At 39.3% G+C, this 23,498-nt stretch overlaps 2 protein-coding genes across 4 annotated transcripts in view; one reads left to right on the forward strand and one right to left on the reverse strand.

Moving 5' to 3' along the window:
- adam22 (ADAM metallopeptidase domain 22) overlaps positions 1-23,498 on the reverse strand; it is a 67,982-nt gene that overhangs the window by 25,015 nt on the left and 19,469 nt on the right. For all 3 annotated transcript variants that reach the window (XM_017425013.3, XM_017425014.3, XM_037980203.1), the window contains exons 4-9: positions 21,237-21,303; positions 16,760-16,842; positions 12,208-12,271; positions 1,430-1,496; positions 1,252-1,328; positions 655-729 (exon numbers count right to left, since the gene is read on the reverse strand). In XM_017425013.3, coding sequence (XP_017280502.1) covers positions 655-729; positions 1,252-1,328; positions 1,430-1,496; positions 12,208-12,271; positions 16,760-16,842; positions 21,237-21,303 — 433 coding nt within the window. The remainder of the gene's footprint in view (positions 1-654; positions 730-1,251; positions 1,329-1,429; positions 1,497-12,207; positions 12,272-16,759; positions 16,843-21,236; positions 21,304-23,498) is intronic.
- cldn12 (claudin 12) lies at positions 2,159-6,309 on the forward strand. Its single transcript, XM_017425016.3, has 3 exons — positions 2,159-2,319; positions 4,042-4,310; positions 4,400-6,309. Exons 2-3 carry the CDS (start codon positions 4,092-4,094, stop codon positions 5,282-5,284), a joined length of 1,104 nt encoding a protein of 367 aa, XP_017280505.1. The 5' UTR covers positions 2,159-2,319; positions 4,042-4,091; the 3' UTR covers positions 5,285-6,309.

Here is a 23,498-nt window from a genome sequence, read left to right on the forward strand (position 1 = left end):
ATGCCTCCTGGATGCCTCCCTGGTGAGGTGTTCTGGGCACGTCCCACCGGGAGGAGGCCCAGAGGAAGACCCAGGACACGCTGGAGGGACTATGTTTCTCGGCTGGCCTGGGAACGCCTTGGGATTCCTCTGGAGGAGCTGGCCCAAGTGGCTGGGGAGAGGGAAGTCTGGGTCTCCCTGCTTAGGCTGCTGCCCCCGCGACCCGACCCCGGATAAGCGAAAGACAATGGATGGATGGATGGATGAAGTCTTAAGTTGTTTCTGGAATAATCTGCCGAGTCCTAATTAAGCATTAAAAAGCTCTGATTTTTACTTTTAATTGTGACAAATTAAATATTGTTTTTATATTTCCTAACAGCATTCTGTAAATAAAACCTGACATAAAACAATCCATGCCATGTTTGCTCAACAAAACAAAAATATAATTGAAAATCCTGAAATTCATTGACTTGGTGTTACTAAACATTAAGAGATATTTTGGATTTCTGTGATGAGATCAGAGTAAAAGGCAACAAAGTTGGATTTGCTTCACATTTTGTGTGGCTACGTTTAAGGGTTTGAGGCCAAAAAGGCAGAGGCAGGATCCTCTTTACTGAGTATATTCTTCATTTCTTTTATCTAAATTTAGAAAGCAGTAAATCTGTTAAAACTCACCATTATATGGTCATTGATCACCATCAGTTCAATGTATTTGGTCTCATCTTCTACACTTCGTGACAAACTTGGAGCCTGAGAGGAGACAGCAGATTTAATATTTCTATTATTATTATCTTTTTTTTTTTTTTTTTTACAGTTTTTTACAGCCAAGACTTTGCATATCAATGAGAATCCAAGAATAGCCGACAAACTTGAGGATGTTTCTCGCATCACGTGGAGCATGAAAGGAACAACAAATCAATAAGTTTGAACTTTCAGAAGCAAAACCAGATCCGACTCTTTGCCAGATTTTAAAAATGTGGGCGCAGCTCGGACGCAGCTGCAGACGCCGACTGTTCGAAAAAGACAAAGCTGGACGGAGCCTCTTACTCTCGAAACAAATGTTTCAAAAAGGAAGAAAAATGAGAGAAAAGGAGATGGGTTTGAGAGCAGAGGTGTTTGGAAATATGATGGCTTTGTAATTATCCTAAAACATATTTGTGCAAAACAGAGCAATCCGTTTTGAACAAACAGCATCAACAAGGTAATTATCAGTTCATCAGCATTTCCATTATAAGGATTTTTCCATAAAATACGCCCACACCAAACACATACTTGTCTCTTTTTTCTCCAGTGAACAACTTTTGACCCAGGAAAAGGAGGGCTGGGGAAAGGAGGCTCTGGTAAATCACCTAGTAAACGAAAACAATAATTACAATAACTAGTAAACACATTACAAGACAAAACAGTGCCTTTGCTATTAAGGTTCTCAACTATTCAGCCACCATCTTACCACCAAAGAGATCCCTCAGTCCCTCTCGTCCAGCAGATTTGTAAATCATGTGAACTCGAGCGTCTTCCTGAAAAACATAAACGTGAATTCAACAGTGAGACTCGATACAGCCTGGTGTTTTAAAGATATGGTGCATAAACCGTCAATCAGCATCGTAGTAAATGAGTAAATCGATCATTTTGTTCCCTGTAACATCATAAAATTAAAAACAGTGACATTTTTACTGATACACAAAATTATATCCAGTGTAGTAATTTATAAAAAACTCTAACATTTGGGACACTGGACTCTTTGTTTGCCTGAGGTAAACAAAAAAAAGGAAATTAAGTCTTTGCTTTTATCTAATCAGGAGCCAAATTGAGATATTAATCGACTGGAGTGTCCTAATTTAGATAGGATTGAACACATTTACCTCAGATGTGTGTTACAGCTATCTTTAGTATGTTGATTATTTAATTTAACAAAACTGTTTGAGCTGGATGTCAAAACTGGGACAAGTTTTGCAATTTACTTTTCCTTTTAAATAAGTAATTTTAACTTTGCTTTTGAACAAGGTCTTTGCTTATTTCTTGGTTTTATATTCTAGGGTCATATTTTATATTAGTATATTTATTTTACCCTCCCATTTTTGTTTCGGGGTATATTTAAAGATTTACTGAACTAAATCTAGAGAAGCAAACAGAAGACAACAGGAAAGGGTTAACATCCTGTCAGACAGCGCTGAGGGCGGAAACAGCCCAAACTCATCAGGAGGCTACTTCCTGTTTACGCCTCGATCTGCTGTGAAAACTGTTAAAGTTTGGGGTTTTTTCGAGGATGTAAGGGGAGATTACTGGACTGAAATGTCACCAAGCTCGCTCTGAACTCCGGCCAAAGTCTGGAAACATAAGGTATTTTAACCTAAACCGGATTATTTGGGTTTGGGCTTCACTTTAAACGACGGGAACTCAACAGGTGCTGAAATGCTAACGTGTTAGCCCGTCGGCTAGCTGGCTAGTTAGCTGTGAAATGGTTTAAATTAGTTTTGGTAAACTCAACTAACCCACAGAACAGTTTCTTATAGCTTTATTTAGTCAGTAGGGATACTAACTATGGATGTAGAGCCAGTAAAAGCAGACAGAAAGTGGTAAAATTACCAACAATTATCCGAGTTCGCTCGGTTTTTTGGCACATCCTGTAATTACAGCTGAGGGAGATGATCATTACGACAATTATTATTATTTTTATTCCCACTAAACAGATTTTACTACCTCAACATGTACATAATAATAATTATTATTAGTATTTTTATGTTGTCAGCATGTCTGGTAAGAGTAAGTCGTTGTTTTTATTGATTACGAGCTGATTTTTTCCCCATTCTTGTCTATTTTTAGTATGTTTTATGTCGTGTTCACAAGTAAAAAGAGACATTTTACTGGTTAATATCAGGCATTTGTCTCCAATTTTTTGTTGAAATATACCTGTCACATAGAACAAAACTATTTAAGACATTAAATTTCTGTTTATCTCTTAAATGTTTAATAATCAAATATTTAAATACGGATTAGTTTTTAAAGCGTCAATGGTTTTACCTTCTTATCTTTCTATAAATCTGACAAATCACCATCCTACAGTGGCTGTGCTTTATGTTATAAATTTAGTTAAAATAAAATGTTTTCATATTAGTGTTGTCTTTAATAATTTAATTTATGACATTGATTGTAAACGAGGTCTGAATACTGAAATAATTCACAAATATTTCCACTTGGTTGTCATTTAGCTATAGCAGAGGAAGAGGTGCAAAGAAAAGATATTAGGATTGTCGTCATAATATGTGTTATAAATAATTATTTTATCATAGGAAAAAGTAAAGATCGTAACATATTTTTACTCAAATATTTACAATCAGGTGACTCTACCTAATAGTAGCACGTCTATCATTAAGTACTCAAACAGTAAAACAGACCAAATTCATGCAGGAAATATTAGAAATATCAACTTGTCCAGCAGAGATCTTAATATTTTTCGTTCTCCATAAGCAATAGATTCCTATCTTAATGCCAAATGTTATTCCCCTTAAGTTTTAAAGCTGTATCTAATTTAAAATGCTTAAAACTTTACCAAGGCTCCCCTTTGTTTTCTTCATGGACAAGCAGCAAAGACAAGGAGAGAGTCTATAAAGTGCTTTAAACTCACTTATTAAGATTTAATAAACCAACTGTAATCAGAAAAATCATCTAAATTAGATGAACCCGTAATTTGAACAGTTGTTTTATATAAGAGCAAATAAAGCTGCGCTGCAGTGGTGTGTCACCGCTATGTGCCGTCATGTGAAAGTTCGAGGCTAATTCTATTGCTTATTGTTCAGCTGTACAGTCCATGTAATGCTCTTCAGTCACGGCCACCAAGTCATTCCCACTTTGTTTGCTGATGAAATGAGAGCATTGTCTCTGCGGAGCTGCAGATATTGGGTCAGCTTCACTGGTGAATTGAAGTGTAGGGGGGCTGTCCATTGCTGGGCCAGCCTGTGCTGCATTTAGCATACTTCAGTAGTAATGGGGGCAGTCAGATAATCTTGTTGCTTTGCATTGGAATGACCAGCGACTGATTTCTGTCTGTTTTTTTTTGTCCAGGAACAAAAACTCTCCAAGCAGCCCTCAGTCCCCATCATCTCCAGCCAGCCATGTCGTGCCGGGACATCCACGCCACCAACGCTTTCGCCTTCATCATTGCCTTCGTGTCTGTGTGTGGGATCGTTGTGGCCACGTTCATCCCACAGTGGCGCGTGACGAGACTGGTCACCTTCAATCGTAACGCCAAGAACATCAGCGTGTACGATGGGTTGTGGGCTAAATGTGTGAAACAGGATGGATATTCAGGATGTTACTACTATGACTCCGAGGTATTATTTCTTGACATTTTTGGCTTCACCTACTATGTAGTTGTTGTGTTTTGGAATTAATCTATACATACTCTTGTTGTTTTTTTTAGTGGTACTCTAAGGTGGACCAGCTGGATCTGCGGCTCCTTCAGTTCTGCCTTCCATCCGGCCTCACGTTTGCCTCTTTAGCTTTGCTGCTTTGTATGTGTGGGATGTGCAAAACCTGCTTCTGCTCAGACAAGCCTGACCCAGACATTAAAACTACCAGGTGCCTCGTGAACAGTGCAGGCTGTCACCTGGTGGCCGGGACGTTACTGCTCCTGGGAGGAGCAATCGCCATCGCGCCCTCAGTGTGGTTTCTCTTCCGCACCAAGGAGATGAACAGCAGATATGACAAAATTTTCTCTGATGGGTTTGCTGTGTATGTATCCATAGGCTGCTCTGGAGGACTAATGCTGGCCGCACTGCTCATGTTTATGTGGTACTGTATGTGTAAGAAGCTGCCTTCGCCCTTCTGGTTGCCTCTGTCGTCCATGTCTGCTTCTCCATCCACCCAGCCCCTCACTGCCAATGGCTTCCCTCCTTCTCCGGTTTATGGTGCACAGCCGATGCCGCCACAGACGTTTCCTCCTGCGGTGATTGAAACCCAGCCTTTCGTGCCTTCGCAAGGGTACGTGCAGAGTGTGGTGGCCCCCGTTCCAGCTCAGGTGTTCGTGTCTCAGCTTTCTGCTCATGATGGGTACGGATCAGAGGTGGGGGGTACCCAGGCCTATGGCTATGCTCCCTCACAGAGTTACGCTCCCTCACAGAGCTACGCCCCATCCCAGAGCTACGCCCCATCCCAGAGCTACGCCCCATCCCAGAGCTACGCCCCATCCCAGAGCTACGCCCCATCCCAGAGCTACGCGTCCAGCTACACAGGCCGCCGTTACTCCTCCCGCTCACGGATGTCGGCCTTAGAGATCGACATTCCCGTACTAACCCAGCCGGAGTGAGAAAGGACAGGCTGAAAACTCGAACACACTGAAAGGCTCTGCTCATCAGCCTCCACGAAGTACACTGCTGATAAAAACTAATAGACCCTAATAGTCGAACGTTAATAATATGAGAGCTATTAAGAGCCTCTAGAGGGATAGCCTTCAAAATTCACTCGAGGCAGTCCAGGTCTGTGAAGTGCAGATAACAGAAAACGAGAGACGGTCAAAAACAACACTAATATATGAAGGACGAGCCGATTATTAGAAGAAAGGTTATTAAAACACTGTTCAGATTAGTATTGTGTAAAAATAAGAAATCTAACTTTTTCTTCAAAAGAAAAAAAACTAGTTTCTTAACTTCTTGTTTCACTGTTTTCCCAGCAACTTAGGACCACTGAGTCATAAACTCTCCTCCACAGAAAGGGAACAAACGGACCACATTCTCACTCTTTTCCAGGACTAAAATATACTTTTTGTTACATTATTTGTTGGACATATTACCTTCAAACTTGAAACACTACTGAAAAAATAACAGACTTTAAGATCTGTGGACCTGAATGGATATGACTGATCCATTTGTATTTTTTTATTAGTTAATAACGTCACGGTGTCCTGTGAAGAGCAGCTGTTAGGTTTTTTTTAAATGTACTAATAAGATGAACACTGTGCCAGTTTCCTCACTAATCTTTTTAATTTAGATTTACTTTTTAAATTTGTGGCCTTTTGTGTCAAAAGCGGAACAGAAAATAAATAAATTGCGAGCTACTTTAAAACAGTTGTACAAGTGCAGTTATGATTTCTGTCAAAAACACTAACAGAAATGTGAGTAATGAAAATCCTAATATCTACACGGCATGTAGGCCAAATTAAAGATTTTTGCCTTTTTTTTTTGTTTTGCATTTTGCATTTCGCGCACTGATCAACATTTTATACTGTTTGTATTGTATTATTCTGCAATCTTGAAGTCAATGCAGTTGTTAAAGAAATGTGTTATTTTATTTTGCTGTCTTTTTTGTTTTAAATAAAACATAAATGCCACTGGATGTGTGTTCCTTAATTCACTGTGTGTTGGGTCAAGAAGGGCCCGGAACAGCTGTTCATCCTTTTATTTATGTATTTTTTTATTCTATTTAACGTGTATTTATCCAGGAAAGTCTCATTGAGATTAAGAACCTCTTTCTGAAGGGAGTCCTGGCCAAAAGGCAGCAGAAGTTATAAAACAATTACATTTTACAATTAAAACGCCATACAAAATTACAAAAAACAATCACAATTTAAAGAGGTCATCTCTAGCACTCTCAGTCTGGATTTAAAAGCAGTCAATGAAACAAGTTCAGTTCATTTTTCATTCTTTTTGCAACATGTTCCAAGTAAACCAAAGCCCTTTTTCCCCCAATTCTGTGCGGGGGAAATGGAACGGAAAGGAAAAAATGATCATTTGAACGCAAAGATAAAGAATTAACGCTTCTCTGTGTGATTAAGTCACAGATGTAGGAGGGAAACATCCCAAGCATGTCCTCATAAATAAAAAGTACCAATGTCCCGACCTCCTGCTGGACAAAGAAGACCATCCCTGCGCTGGAAAAAAACAAATATATTCATAATGCGAGGATTTGCATTAATTTTTGGTTTATCGTCAGTCACCTTTAGGAGAAACTTATCATTTTGGTCAGACTGGGATCATTTGCTCATTTTTTTTCTAGTCTAACAATAAAATGAGAAACTTTGAACCTTTTACAGCTAATTCCACAAAAAAGTGTCCCAATAAGAAGCTGGTATGTCTGTAATCCCCTCGATTTAATGAGAGATACTCAGTGTTCTTTTATCCCTTTGTTCATGAGGTGGTAAAGTTATTTAACTTCAAATTTCTCCTTGTGGAAAATTATGAATTGTAGTTCGTCCACTAGCAGTAAATGTATCATCATGTTTCAACACTGCAATACATCTACATGCAAACATCATTCTGATTTTATAACTAATAAAAGTACAGAAATATCCGCACGTAGCACTGATAAACTTGTCACATCAGTCTGAAGTTATACATTTTATCAAGCTTTATTTTAAAAAAAGGCTCAAATTTGGCCTGGACAGATGACACAAAAGTGACGCTCCTATAAAGTGTTTAAAGGGAATCAAACTATTATTAATCAATTAAATGAACATCACAGCTTCCTGATGGAAATAATACATGACTTGTTTTGCTTCACCAGAATAAGCTAAAACTTGTTTGAATTATAAAAATAAGTTAAAAAAAAGTCTACACTAACCAGGAAAAATATTTAAACCATTAACACACGAAGTAAATAATGTTGATTATCTTGTATAAAATAATAGAAAACTAAAAGCTGTATGCAGTAATCAAGAGTGATTATTCAATTTGAAAACGGCTTTTAGTGCTACATCTTATCCCTAATGTCGTCTAATAAATCAGTTTAAATTTAAAGCAACAAGCCTAAATTACAAAAAGCTCATTCTTTTAAGTCTTTACAGAGTGGAGATGTTCATTAAATGACACTCAAATTAAAAAAAGTCGCCAAAGCTGCTTCTCTGTAGTTTCCAGCACTTGAACGCATCACTGCCCCTCCGTATGAAACGAACGTCAGATATTTTAATATTTCATTTGTCTGCGCCTCCTTTGTTCCTCAGACCATCGCCACCAGCCGACGATCTCCGCTCAGAAGTAAACACGCAGCATATAGACCCAGCAGGGTGTGTGTAAGTGATGGAGATTAGGGGTGTGCACAGATGGCTTTCATATGCTGCTTTATGGAGACGGGGGGGCGGGGCCTCGGTTGCCAAGGGAGACGGCACCTCAGACGCGGACCGCCGGCTCATGAATAGAAAGCAGTGAGACGTAGCATGCTTTTCATCCTGAGTGTGTGAATGAACAGGAGCTGGTTTGGTTACATGAATTTGGCCTCAGGCTACAGGGAGACCCCCTCTTTCTCTTTTTTTCTGTTTTTATCCTATCAGCTTCACTGTCATTCCCAGCTTGAGCTCAAATAAACTCCCACTTGGCGCCTAACACAACCCCCCCAGCCCCGAAACCTGCCAACACCCCATCGGCGCATCAGATCCTCCCCTCCCATCTTCAGGTTTTTCCTAAAGCCTCCTCTCATCCTCCTCATGGTCAAATATGAAGGTCTGAAGCAAATTAAAAAGGAATACAGTCCAAACCTTCAAAATAATCTATTTCAAATCCTTTTGTTTTTTGTTTTTTTACAGCCTTGGTTCAGACTGAAACAAACCGATGAAAGGATTACTATGATAATGTGAAAACACATTCATGGCTCAGAGCAGAGCTGTCCAACCTCAGCTGCGAGCAGGACAAAAATAAAAACAGGAGGTTTGAGGGCCGCTGGTGATAATTGCCACCCACCGCCGAAAGGTGAAGCCATACGATTATGTTTTTGTGTCTGGTTGAATCCACGAGTCCGTCTGTTACCAACACATACCATTATCCCACCTCTGGACAGATTTTAATTAACTACGTAATAATTGGATTTACAAGACGGCTGCCACAGCCGACTGACCTCAGCCAACACAAGAAGTGGCTCTGCCAGTTGATGTGGTCGTCGCTGAGGGTCATTCACAACACATACGTTCAGTGTGACATCTTGGGACAGTACACGGGATAGCATGTCGCCTTCAATGTTTGATCATAATTTTTTATTTTTATTCATTTAACCTTTATTTCATGAGGAAAGTCTCACTGAGATTAAAAAAACCTCTTTTCCAAGGGATTCCTGACCAAGAGGCAGCAAGGTTACAGGACAATAAAAATTACACGATTTAAAATGCCATACAAAGAATTAATTAAATAAAGGCTACAACTCCGAGTGGTTAGTGGTCCGGACTGTTTCGTCACAGCAAGAATGTCCAGGGTTCAAACCCCCGGGTTGGGCCTGGGTTTTTTTTTTTTGTGTGGCGTTTGAGCGTCCTCCTCGTGTTTGTGTGGGTTTTCCCGGGTTTCCTCCTACAGTCCTAAAGCATGCTTGTTTAGGCTGCCTTCAGGCCCTCCTGTGATCTCAACGGGATTTGCCTGGTTAATTAAATAAATAAATTTTTCAAAATAACAGAGCTAATTGCTGTTGCTGTTGGAAAAGTGAACAAACAATAACTTTTAGTCCACTTGCTTTGACATTGTCTACTTTCCATGTTTTTGGGCCATCTCGTAACTCCTGTTCGTACCTCAGCTTTACCGCCTTCAGTCAGTCGGATCGACCAATCAAACAGCTTCTTACAGGATCACATGTACCCTCATCTCCCGTCATGGTTTACCAAACACTGTTTGACCGATGCATGCTTCTACTACTTTAAAATTATACTCAAAGTTTAGAATTACCCCTGATATGTACATTTGTTTAGCATTAATTTTTAAAAACGTGGTTTAGGATGACCTGTCCAAGATGTCCCCCACCTCTCACACAGTGATGGCTGGAGATAGGCACCAGATAGACCAATTTTCTTTTTTTAAAGGTCCATATGTGGCCCACGGGCCACTTGTTGAATGGTCCTGGCTCCGAGGATGAATGCTAATCATTACGACAATTCAGCTTTCCTTTAAGCAGCTTTAAGAGGCTCACATTCTTGGTGCTGATTAAAACATCTTTTTATAGTTTCAGTGTCTTCTTAATAATTAATACATATATAAAGAATTGATATGACAAATAAATTTAAATAAATTTTTCTGTGCACATCAGTTTGTTTAATGTTGCCAACTTTTAAAGACGTCATGAAAAATATAAATAAAACTCAAACACAACCACAGCATATGGATCATTTTAAACGTGTATTTGATTTTCAGGGCCATATTTATCCACATGCATCGCCTTCTCTCTTAACAAGACTAGGGGTGGAGGGCAAAATCTACTTTTAGACGCATTGCATCACGGACAGAGAAGATTCTGAATCGATTTTCAAATGTCAGAAATTCATTTTGTTAACTAATAACACCATAATGAGAAATACTAAAAGGCAGAACTCTAAAGTGTGGAAGGCTCAGATGGCGTTGAGCGAGACATACAGCTGGAATTAAATTAACTGGAAGTATATAAATACTTTGATTTAAAACCACCAAACAGTACCAAGATGGGGTGAGAGGGTAGAGGTGTGGGCCCTAAACAGGACCATCATCATTCAGACGCTGTAGTTTTCAAAAAGTACAGTCCTCACAAAGGATTTCAGCTGCTCAGAGTTTTAATTTTGCGATGTCTGTTCTCACACTGGACAAAATGTTTTCACTGAGTGGGCAGTGTGAGCTGCGGCTCAGTTTAACTCCTGCACTTGTTTCACTACGGAGCCATGCTGTCGTAACGACGCCTGGAACGTGGTTCGACGCCGTCTTGCCGGGCCTTCATCTGGTTCTGGACATGTGCAGCGGTAACGAGCAGGATTAATCCTCTTTTGTTGAAGCCGGCAGACTACAGCGAGAGTGATTTCGAAAAAGAAATTGAAATTTTATCTCGTCAAAGCAGAGAAGCACAACTTCAGATCATTGTTATATGAACCACTGATGACTAGTTTTCCCAATTCTTACATTGAGAAATATTATTTACATGATATTTACTGACACTGGCTTTAGATTCAAAGTAAACATACCATATGAGTGTCGTATATCACGTGTTAATTATCGTTGGACTTTCATGGCAGTGATTCTTGTGCTTTATTTGAAATATGCTGCAGTGGAACAAACAACGCCACTTCATTTTGCTGCTTGTTTGGGAGTAAGAACAGCAGCGCTGAGGTCCAGGGGGGACTAAAAGGGTGTCAAAAAGAAGTGAATAAGAAGCCTGCAGGGCTAAACATATGGTGCTTTCTGCATATGCAAGTCAGCATCATTTACACAACCATTGAAGTCACACACACACACACACACGCACACACACACTCAAGAAGCAACCTTTATCGGCCCCGTAGTGCCCGGGAACATCATGTTCTTAGCTTGCGGTCGATCGTTTTAGCAAAACAGATTCTTCAGCGTTGAAACCAACTTGGACTCGAGCTAACCAGCAGCCTATTTTAGCCACTTCAGCTGCATCAAGTTAAAAGAGAAGCGTTTTCAGGACAAGTTTGTTTAATATCTTGACTAACTTTTTCTGCCTTGCTGGTGGAGGGCCAGATGGATCCAGCATATGGTCGACAGGAACCACACTGATTCTGAGCCTCGATCCTACCGCGGTTCTGTTTAAATATGATCTTTATTTTGGGGTATTTAAACAGACTCCATTGGTGGGGCATGACAAGGCTAAAAGCTATTACATTTACTGTTGTTACTAATTGATAATGATCCGTTTAGGGCTGTTTGTGTAATGCACAAAATAGGATAACTACGCAAATCATCTGTTCGTCTGAGGTCAACTTGCTGACCAAACAGACTCAAAGCGACAGTAAAACACCAGCTAAAAAGGTTTTAAAGCAGAGTGGAGTGAGGGCATGAAATGTGAAATAAATCTCAGTCTTCCTTCCTCCATTTCTCACATTCAGATTGTTTCGCTTCCTTTAATTTCTCACATTTCCGCTCCCTTTTCATTAACGTCTAACTGAAACGGCAGCTGCCAGTACAAATGAATTTGTCTCTTGTCCTGCAGAAATGTACAGAGACGATCTGTTTCGTTTATTTCTTGTTAGATTTCATTTAGATCCGTCGTGCGCCGCTGTAGCAGCTTCCCGCAGAAACGCAAAAGTGTGACGGGAGCATCAGCGTCGAGGAAACCGGTTTCACCAGAACGAAGCATCAACAACTCAAGAAGAATCTGTTGTTTAAAAGACCAGCTCTTGTTTCAGAAGGTTGTGGGGGCTTATTAGACATGAAACAAATCTGTAACAAATACTGAAGCGGCTGAACTTATAAAGACAGACAGATGATTTACAGAATCCTCTCTGAAACGAGCTGCCCGGGGCTCCTTGAAGGTAAATACGTGGGTTTGAAGAGTACTTACACTGTTGCTGTCTTGTCCTCCAGGTTCAATCATGTAGGTGTGATTGCCATCAAAAAACATCCCACTGTGAAAAGAAAGACGTGGGTAGAGAGACAGGTCATTTTAACTTTCTGTTGTTCAGCCTAATAGAATAATTCAGTGCTGTTCAAGACATTTAATGTGCTTTTGGACCATTTTGAAGAATACTGGCTGTAAAGCTTTCACTAAAGGAGCAGTTTTGGACAGAATGTTTCTCTCTGCCTTTTTGTGCCGATTTTGGCACGCGTTCCTGCTCAGAAATATTCAGAAACTGGCACAAATTTCAATGCTTCAGCCGTTAAGAAAAACAAATTCTAGCTATTCAAGGAATACATGGAGCGGTTTCATTCAGGGTGTTCAGATTCAGATCGTTGAAAGGCTTTAAAAGCTGCAGCTCTTTAAAGGGTTGAACCCTGGAAATGACTGGAAAAAGGTCACTTCTTAGACTGCAAACAACAACAAAAAAAAACTATCATCAGACATTAACAGTTTGGTCCTTCCTGAGAAGAAAAAGAGACGCAGGTAAGATCAGTAACACAAACCTGAACATCTAATCCAGGCAACAGCTGTTGATGGTTGTATTATAAAATATCACTTTACAGCCTCCAGCTAAGTGAAGATCACTCTGCAGGAAGTTGACATATCATCTTCCAGTTCTACTATAAATAGAAGATCTCACAAGAGTAAATACAAAAGGCTCAAAACATGGTGTGAATTATTTAGGAGCCTCAAGAAAAAGAGAGTCCGGATTATGCAACATCTGAAAAAAGCCGGATCAGCTCTGTAAAAACATCCATATGACAGATGAAACTAAGGAGAAATTTTGCCAGAGAGACATTGGGAAGAGGAGGATGGAAAGACTTGGGACAGCTCGTGACATGAAGGATGAAACATTATGAGCGTGTAGTAAGGTTGCAATGATAAAAGACTGAAGAAATCATAAAAACATGAAGTTTACAGAAAGATCAGATTGAGACCGTGACAGTAAAGTGGTCTGGATGGACTTCCAAAAGGTTCAAAATATCCCTCATTTGACAATATTTTGCTTCCAAGTTGCCAGACTTTCTTGTACTTTTTCAAAGCAATCTGAATTAATAAGTTTTCAGGCTTTTTGTAGGTCTTACAAAGCTGTTCTTTGGACTTTGACTGGTTTTCCGAAAACTTTCAGTCCAGAATCTGACTATTTTCAGAGAAAGTCAGAGTTTAATGGTTTAAAATATGACTTATGAATCATTCAGACATTAAAAAAGGCTTCTAAACTCAAACAACAAACAGAACATTTCCTTTTGTTCAAGCACAAACTGCACAATATGTTGGACAAAAAAAATAAAAACACTTTGAAGGACCTACAGACAACCTGAAGACATATTGATCAAGACAAAAAAAATTAATTTAAAAAGTTTTAGTAGACCTAACAATTGCACAATAACATTTTTAGACCCTTTATTATCTTAAAGCACTCCTGGCACACAGTTCAAATATTCAATTACCTGTAACGACTTTAGGGATAATCCAGGGATTTCATCTGTCCTCTGTTTGTTTTGAGGGATTAAACACGAACTGAAACACTGGACGCCTCTGGAGGGATTTCTTTTCATATAGAATTGGTGATAATTTAATGTTTCTATCTTGTGAAAACTCATAAGAGCACAGCCACGAAACAGACAAAAGACAAACGACTATAAACACGCTGCCATCAGAAACTGTCGCTCATTTTACAAAGTCGGGGATCAGAGAAGCTCCAGGCTGATGGCTGAAGGTCCTCTTGTGTCTCTGCTGCAGATATCATCCGTTAATTAACTTTATCTGGAGCTTTTAGGAAATTAGTCGGGTCAAACTGTGAAGTCAGGAGGGTAAACACCGCAGGGATGTGCAATCCATCGTACTCCTCAAACTCTTACTCAGTCTTTTTTTTTTCAGCCTTTTTGGCCTTCAGCTCAGAAATGTCACCTTCGACTCACTCACACTTTGTCCCGGTCCAACACTGCACTCACAACAGATTAAACTCATCCACAGAGACAGAAAACACAGATTTACTGATGTGTATTCTGCCGCACGAGTACAGAGCAGGAGGGTAAATGTGCCATCTGTGTTTTATCTCAAACGCGTGAGGGTTTAATGTAGTTCCTAAAAGTATCTATATTTAAAGCAACATTCACTGTTTTTGCAGGCACAAACTTCAGGAGCCAAGAATGCCCATTTCCTAAATTGCTTGAGAGCAACAACAGCATAAAATGTCAATGACAATGCATTTTCACACGTTTAAACAATACGTTAAAAGTTGCAATAAAACATTTACACTTTAGTTCAGGGGTGGGCAACCCTGGTCCTCGAGGGCCACCATCCTGCATGTTTTACTTGTTTCTCTGCTCCAACACACCTGATTCAGTGGTTAAATCACCTCTTCATGTTCTGCAGAAGCCTGTTAATCACCCATTGATTTAAATCAGGTGTGTTGGAGCAGAGGAACAAGTAAAACCTGCAGGATGGTGGCCCTCGAGGACCAGGGTTGGCCTCCCCTGCTTTAGTTGGTTCAAGCAGAAGCAAAAATATGTTAACTCTGATAAAGAAGTGCTGATTCTTCGTAAAGATGGGAGGGAATTTTGCAATAAATAAAGAGAATTCTAAGTCAGAAATGTCACTTCAGTTGAATTTTCCTTTCTCCCCCACGCCCATATTATTGAAGATTTATTCACTCGTGATTTAGATGACACTTCGTTTTTCTAAAAATGATGCAAAAGATGCACCAAAGTGGGAAAGAAAGTTTGAATTTGCTTTAAAGAATACGGTTTAAATTACATTTTAAAAGACGACATTTAGACAAACGTTTGTTACGTAAGTAATCGAGCGGGTCTGTGAATATTCTAGTTACGTTTAAACCAATACACTTTCAGTCGTTTTTTAAAATTTATTTCTGCCTTCATTTCAGTCAAAAGATTTTTCAAACAGGAACCAAAATCAATGATGGGCCGACATCCTTTTAAATGACGGATGTAGCTACGAGCACTCTCCCTCCATATGCAGCTAATAGCCTATTGAATTGCAGGGTAAAATGTGTGTGTGTATGTGAGGGGGATCTAGAGGAGAGAGCAGGATGTATATTATGATAAACTTCTGACTCAGCACAAGAAAAACACTCCCTCTAATGTGTAACCCTCCCATGAGTCTCTTTTTCTTTCACACACACACACATTTAAAATGTAAAATTAAGTATTATCCCAAAGTTTTCCTAAAAACAAGAAAGATAATCAGTGTTTTCTTCACGTTATATCATGTTATGTTCTTAATAGACAGCGTTTAGCTCGTTTCAGTTTGCCTAATTCATGCCCCAGTTTCATAACTGCGAGTGTCCCGTTACATAATCTGCTGTGCTGACAAATTCCCCGTCATCCCCACAGTCCCATAAAATATGCAAACATGACTAAAGGCCGTCAGCTTAATCAGCAGGTATGAAAAAGACTTCCAGCACTTGGCGATAATTAGCTGAAGTGACATCTACGCTGATGATGATTTGGTTTGTTTAGCCCGACTTTGTGATGAAGCAGAAGGTAATGAGCAGCTTTGTTAAGGATCAAATGTGGATCATTATGTTTGCTGAGACAACTGAACGTGAGAATTAGATGAAACGTTGCTCTGTCAACGATGTGAAGTGTTAAACACTCCATTATTCCACCAGGAGACTTCAAAACTTTGAAACGTTCTTTGTGAATTTACAGGCCCAGCAGTCCTTGAAGGAGTGGATATCGCCCGCTGCTGAGTTTTAAACTGACATCATCTTATGTTGAGAAATGACGGTCCTGCAGCCGTTTTAATAAAAACCTTGAAAAGAACATTATGCTCAATATCTTCCATGATATCTCAGCTACTACCACACCTAGTTTTAGCTCAATATCTGTAAAATTGACAGAGTTATAGCTATTTTTGTGTTTGTTGTGGCAGCCATCTTGCATCAGGTTGAATTCAAATGTTTATTAGTTGTAGATGTCAAACAAATTATTACTTTCTGAGAGTTTCATTAAAATTTGCTCATTGATTCATGATATACAGACAAACAAACAAACAGAGACACACACGCGGGCAAAAACAATTGCTTTGTCTTTCAGTGGCAAGTGATACATTAGAAAAAAATTAAGAATTGCTACAGTCAATAAAGCTTTAATACACAAAACCTGTACAGAATCAATCAATCAGATTCTGACTTTGTGGACTATCTGTCCTCCTCCCAGATAGTTTTTGGGGTTTTTTTAGTGACAGAGTGCAACTTTCAAGCAGAAACGCTAAAAATACCAACGTCAGGAACAAGGAAAGAGGAGAGATGAGAAGAAAAAGAAGAGAAGAACTACGGAGGGAGAAGAGGAGAGGAAAAGGGAGGTGAAGGAGTGAATGATAACCCCTGTAACAAAACGAAGACAGACAGGAAAGGCTAATTAGTTTGACCTAAATGGACGACCTGAACCTGGACACAGTGAGGCAGCAACAGCTCATGAGGCAACACACACACACACACAGAAGCATGCAGGATGTTTGTACTCACTGCAGTCCGTGGCACGTTGAGAGAGCCACGAAGGAGTCAGGAACATCTCTGACCCGCCCCTGATAGTAGCAGTGCTCTCCTCCCTGTGCACGAAACACAAACACATTTATACAAACGAGGAAAGACTTTGTTTGCAACATTCAATCGAGAAATGAGTCCAGAGCGATCAGTCACACTCGTGTCATCATGTGTGACTGTGCAGCATGTGGGTTTGATGCTTGGAGCTCAACGCTTTCACATGACGCCATCTGTGGCCCCGACTCCCTCGCTGTCCGGAAGAAGCTGCATCACCGTGTTGCTGTGGTACGTTTTCCATCTCCATCAGCGTTTCTTCCCATCTCCAGCTGCCTATATGTGAAGCTGCAGACGCTTGTTGTCTGCAGATGTGTACGGTGTCTAAGTGCTCTGCTGGCCGTCTATTCCTGCTCCATTTCTTGCTGCCGACCAGCCATTAGGCAGGAAGCTGGTCTCCCCGAGGAAACGCGGCTTTTATCAGAAGATCAATTTCTGCTCTGAAGTTTGAGCGGCGCACTTCTCAGTTCAGGCTCCCGCCCCCAGTGAACCTCAGCCACTGGTTTTTACAAAACCACAAGGAAAAATGGGAGACTTGAACTGTAGGAACAGCCTCTGATGAACCTCTCAGCTCCAAACTGCATAAAAGCTTCTTCGTATAAAAGCGCAATGATCGCAGTAACAAATCAAAGGCAGTGCATATCGCCCGCCGCTTTCCACGCCGCAGAGTTGCAGCTGTTTCGCTCAGACGTTGTAAACGACGTCATGCGTGATCTCATGTGAGAGCTCGTAAGATGTCAGAGTACGTGCTGGGAATGACTCTAAGCTACTACCACACCAAATCTCAGCTCGGTAAAAGCAGTCGAGCTGGAGACAGTTATGTCAGTTGGCTGTGGCGGCCATCTTGAATTTGGTAGACTCTAAAAGTCTATCAGTTTTAGACGCCAACCCAGTAATTACTTTCTGAAAGTTTCATTAATATTGATATGATATGATATTTTGCTAACACGGCAGACACACAAAACACGCAGGGCGCACAAATTGTTGTTGTTTGGTGTTTTCAGCGAAAGGGTGATTAAAAAAAATGGTTTAACTAGCCTCAGTGACAGTTCCTGCAGAAATTAATTAAAAATTAATTGGTGTGGTTTTACTTTATCTTGATGAGTGCTGAGAAGAACCGCGTCAGGTTTGATCTTCGGCTGGTGGACGACGTGTGACCGGCTTTACGGATCATTTCATATTTCAGATACAAATACACGAAGAACCCTTTGTTTTAACTCCCATATATGACAAAACGACTTTATTTACCAGTTTTAGACACATCTGACTCAGATGAACCCACAAAGATAACGTGTTGAAGGAGTTTTATGATCTTTTTAATTCACATATCAACTAACGATCTCATTTCCTGTCAGTCACTCAGCTCCAACAACTATTTAAAATCCACAAACACTTTGATATTACTGCTAAATCATTTGCATTTTAAAGAGATTTCACAAAGCTAAAACGTTCAGCCGTCAGTCTTTTTACTTTTTTAGCTCGACAGAACAAAACAGCTGAATAAAGCCATATTTTTCCGCTGAAGTTGAAAATGTCATCCTTTCTTTTTTGCCTCCCTGCCCCCTGCCCTACCCGGTTTTTCTAGTTTCAGTTCTTTTGATTAAATTTCTGAAAAAAAGTCTTACAGTATTATGAGTGGCCCGAGGAAATAAATTATATAAACACATTCAGTCAGGGGGTTTTACTTCAATGAGGCCATTTGAACGATGGGAGAATCTCGCTGGAAGTAAATCACAGCTTAGGGAATGAATGTGTTGAAAAGACATCCTCAGTAAATCAAATTAGAGCACATTAGTATGTGAGGAACTTATCTGCATAAATTGTCTTCATTAAACTGCAGAAGGAAAATTGCTGAGGCCGGTTTGCCTCATCATTGCTGTTGCTTCTCAATTATTTGCAGCTTGGTTGCATTTTCAGATCTGGTTTGTTTAAGATGGTCCTCCCATCATACTCAAGGTGCCTGAAACTTTAGTCCAGCTTCAATAAAACATTTTGACCGACAGTGAACGAATGTGTAAAATACGATTAACTTATTTAGATAAAGCAGCAGATGAGGAGAAATACTTGGGCTGAAGACAGACAGAGTGTAAAATGAGGAGACAGAGCTATTTATAAGTGATGCTCTACTGTCCTCGAGTCTCTCCTTCTTCCTGTTGCTCTGAACCCTCTACTCCACTTTTCATTTAATGATGCAGGTTCATCCTCAGCGTGTGTGTGTGTGTGTTGCTAACTTAGTCATCTCTGTAGACCTATTAAAGAGTAAATAATCATTAAAGTTAAACAAACACAAAGTTTAAGGTCGAAGACTCGGTAAACGAATATGACATGTTGAGTTTCAGTTAAAGTTTGGTTTAATAACTGTGGTTAAATGTACAATCACATGAAACATCTAACAGATCTTCTGTTAGCTATCAGAGTATGTGTTGTGGATGACTCTCAGCTACTACCACGTCAGGTATAACTCAATATCTGAAAATTTGACTAAGTTATAGGCATTTGTGTTTAAATCTGATTATTTCTTTCTGAGAGTTTTAATAAAAATCTATCTACTGGTTTAAGAGATATTTTGCTAACAGACTGACACAAACTAATTAATTCACTATTGAACAAACCATGTATGTGAGGTAACTTTATATTGTTATAAATGTTTGTTTTGTTGTAATCACATCACTTTAAAACAAAGATTTGCAATGTATGTTAAAACATTCAGTGTCTATTATAAACAAAGAGGCATGCCTGGCTCGCCTCCATAAAAAGAAGGCATTCAACATTTAAAAAAGACATGCTGGAATCTTTCCCTTACAAAGAAAGCCACAGATGAAGTGTGACTCTGGACGTTTATCTACAGAGTAAATTAATTCACAAATGACTGAGATAATTACCAGTGACCATAATGTACAAGACGTGCGGCGTTAATTTGGATCATTCCCTGAAAAGTATCTGATCTCACATTAATCTGGTGCTCAGCTGAGAAAATCCTGAGCATTATAATCCCCTCACTTACAGTATGTGATGTAACACGAGCCCTGTGTGTGTGTGTGTGTGTCCTGTAACTGAGCTGTCTAGATTTCAGTGGATTATCGCAGCAATCTTAATCTGGTTTGAAAGAAGCAGAGGGTTCAGACCACAGACGGATCCGCTCACGTTTCTAAAAATCTACAGTTCGTCCGGCAGCTCAGGAAAAATAAACAGACCGAGATGAGTTTTAATTACTCACTATGTGAAAACTAACGCATTGATTAACCAGTAAAAAACCTCATAGAGACAGAAGAAAAACTCTCCGACTCTTCAGGAAAAAATAAATCTTCATTCGGGTCAAAACTCCCACTGATGTTCAACTACTTTGAACAGAAAACCTGCATTTACTCAGATGATATTCACATGGGATTTATGACAACATGTTTAGATGATAATCTGACAGAGACCATCTTATTGTTTTAGTAATATTTCTCTTTTTATTTCCATATGATTAAATTTCAAAGTGTAGATCAGGAGCTTTGAGCTGGTGAACATGTCAGTAAACATGTCTCAGGTTTGGTAAAACAGCAATAAATGTGCTAAAAACACTACATTTGTAGTTTTATGTGGGTCTTTATAAAAGTATCAAATATAAATACATATATTACAAATGCAGTGATAAGAAGTTAAAAAATAATGTTTCATAGTGTCCACTGCTGGAGGCACCTGCTTATCTGACTAAATTATCTGTATATATATATATATATATAAATAAACCAAAAATAAAGAGAATAATAACCTAAAATGTTTTAAAATGATCCACACATCTGTTTTGCTTGTTTTCCTGTTATATTGCATGATTATGCAACAATTATTAAGCTATTTTTCATTAAGCACAAAGGAAAATGTTGCCAAAAGTTGGATTCTCATGAGATATTTAAGACTGATAACATGGCCCATCTTCCTTCGCTTGTAATGAAAAACACTTAGATTTAGATTAGATTTTCCAGCAAACACAGCGGGTTTAATAATTAAAACAAAAAAGCAGTTTTTCTAGTTCTTCTGAACGGCTTCTTAAACTTCTCTCGTTGTTTGGGTTTGCTGAGGCTTGCTTGTGACAGACAGTGACAGATAAATGAAGAGTAAAGAGTTTCCACAACTAGACTTTTCCTTAAACCACCCGGCATTAACAGCGTCGTGGATAAATACGGTGCTGATCCAGAACAAAATGATTAATTCGGATTCAGCTCTGGAAGAGGACGACCTCCTTGGCACCATGAGCATGAATTAAAAATATTGGTAAACTTTAACCCTTTTATTCCTGTCCGAATCATCAAACGCGGGCGGTGCGTTAAGTTTAGTGTAGAAGCTGCTACAGCTTACATCCAAACTGTGTAATAATGAAGGTGTGAGTGAGAATGAAGAAGGATGATTTGCAGAATCTTACATTGGTGACGACAATCCTCCTGTTTTCTGTCAAATGCCTCTCCTCGTACCCCGAAGACAGGAGATCACTGGGAACAGAGAAGGAAGAAAAAAAAAAAACTGATTAAGTTTTATAAATGTGTGAATTTGATTCAAGTGTCGCTCTGTTTATCGGAGGCTGCCCAAGATTTATAGCGTGATCGTATTCTTGGCAGCACAGACAATCAGTCTGGCTGATGTAATTACACAAATTAGGGTTTCAAACCAAAGGTTGTGTGTGTCTCTATAAGAAAAATGAGGGACAATCGAAGGTCAGGGTATAAGAAAAGAAGCGGAAAAGGCAGAAAAAAAATTAACAATACAGTAAATAAATTGAGAAGCCAAAGGAGCAGAAATCCGTCTATATGTGCTTGATCAGCAGAGCTGGATCCAAGAATCCCACCAGAGATCCAACCTGAGACAGAGATGTATGAGCTTTACTGTGCATGCACAAAACCTCACACACACACACACACACACACACACATACACATACACAGAAATGCAATGTATTAATCAGGATTTGTCCAATCGTCAGTATATTCCAGCACAGAATAGCATGAGAAGTTTCTTTTTGGAGCCCATTAATTATATAAAATAAAGTGTGAATTTAACACTTTTGCAGTTAGAAACGTGAAGAAGGAACTATCAGACACGGAAAGGTGCAGTGAAGACATGAACATGTAGGTTTAGCGGTGGGTTTCTGCCCTTTTCTCCATGCTGCTCTATGACTGAGGTCACAGCTGATAAGATGCTAACTACTGGTAACTATTTGAAGGAACATCACTTCAAAAATGACCAGACTATCCCTTTAAGATATCCTCTTTGGACTGAAGTTGGGACACGGTGAACTCTAAAATGGAAAAAAAAAACTGGAATCTGTTCCGAACCTGAAAAAAAAAAGAAAGCAGAACAACTTGGAATCATCTTTGTTTGGGTCAAGCATGTTAAATATTCTGTAAAACTCTGTTTGTATTTTACATTCCAGACGTTTCTACGAAGTCAGGAACAGAGTCTCCATCTTTTTTATCACTCACAGCCGTGAAAGGCGGGCGATAATGTAACTCCTGTGCCTGTGTGTGTCCGTCTGTCTGTCTGTAGGTAAAATATGTCACGAACCGCTGGACGGATTTCAACGAACCTCTCATAAAGTAATCACTGGATGTGCATTTACAACTCATTTGGAGTCAGTCCAATTCAAGATGGCCGCGACAGCCAATCGACCTCAGCAAACACAAGAATGACTCGGTCAGTTTTACAGATATTGAGCTACAATTTGGTGTGGTAGCAGCTGAGAGTTATTCACAATAGTTAGAGCGCTAACAGATCATGCAAGAACTTTGTTTAAGACTTTGGGGTGCACGTTGGAGGGCAATATGCATTCCTTCCATTACATTTTATATTATATATATGTAAAAATCTATATTCTTACTCAAAAACTTTAGATTATATATAACTATAACAAATTACCTGTTATAGTTATACCAATCATACTATTAGCTAAAACTACTCATTACTCTGTTATAGGTATCTATATTTGATTTTGATGTTTTTATCTCTGTGTTTCAAATGCCTCCTCTTAGAGGAAAGTTTATTCACTAATCTTACTATTAGCTAAAATTTACCTGATTGATGTTTTTATTTCTGTATTTGATTCTGTTGTTGTTTCTGTGTTGTAAAGCACTTTGGGTCGCCTTGCTGCTAAAAAGTGCTATATAAATAAATTTCACTTCACTTCACTTGATTAAAAAGAGACCGAAGCATAGATGTATACACACTTTCACATTACCAGATGGAAAATACTCGAAACAGCCTCAGTAGAAAAAGGCTTGTTGTCCTACAAAACCATTCTGTAACGTGCACAGTCAGTATCATATTTAATACATTTCATAAACTATTTTCACACTTATAATAACAGCTACAGTATGTCTTCGACAAGGAACTGTCTGTAGTTTTGAAAACAAAACAAAAAAAATTGATTTGAAATAAAAATTGGGGGGTTTAGAGTCACAGAGGAAGCAAAGATCTTCCTACGATGATTTATTGGAGTCAAAGCCCTGACATAAAGTGCACTCACACACCGTGGGTGAGGCTCCTCTCTGCGCTGACTAATGGGCAGTCTGCTGTAGCAATAAAAAAAATAAGTGGCAGGAGGGGAGAAAGAGATAAAATGGAAAGAAAGGAAGAACAACCATCAGTAGAGAAGTAATGGCACGGAAAGAAGGGAGCGAAGGAGTGGAGTTTA

Source organism: Kryptolebias marmoratus, linkage group LG16 (assembly GCF_001649575.2).
Source record: "Kryptolebias marmoratus isolate JLee-2015 linkage group LG16, ASM164957v2, whole genome shotgun sequence".
Taxonomy (NCBI): Eukaryota; Metazoa; Chordata; class Actinopteri; order Cyprinodontiformes; family Rivulidae; genus Kryptolebias; species Kryptolebias marmoratus.

Excerpts from the sequence above, each read along its gene's own strand:
- cldn12 (XM_017425016.3), top strand. The coding sequence starts at position 4,092 with ATGTCGTGCCGGGACATCCACGCCACCAACGCTTTCGCCTTCATCATT. Across the intron at positions 4,311-4,399 it reads GTTACTACTATGACTCCGAG|TGGTACTCTAAGGTGGACCA; the intron begins GTATTATTTCTT and ends TGTTTTTTTTAG.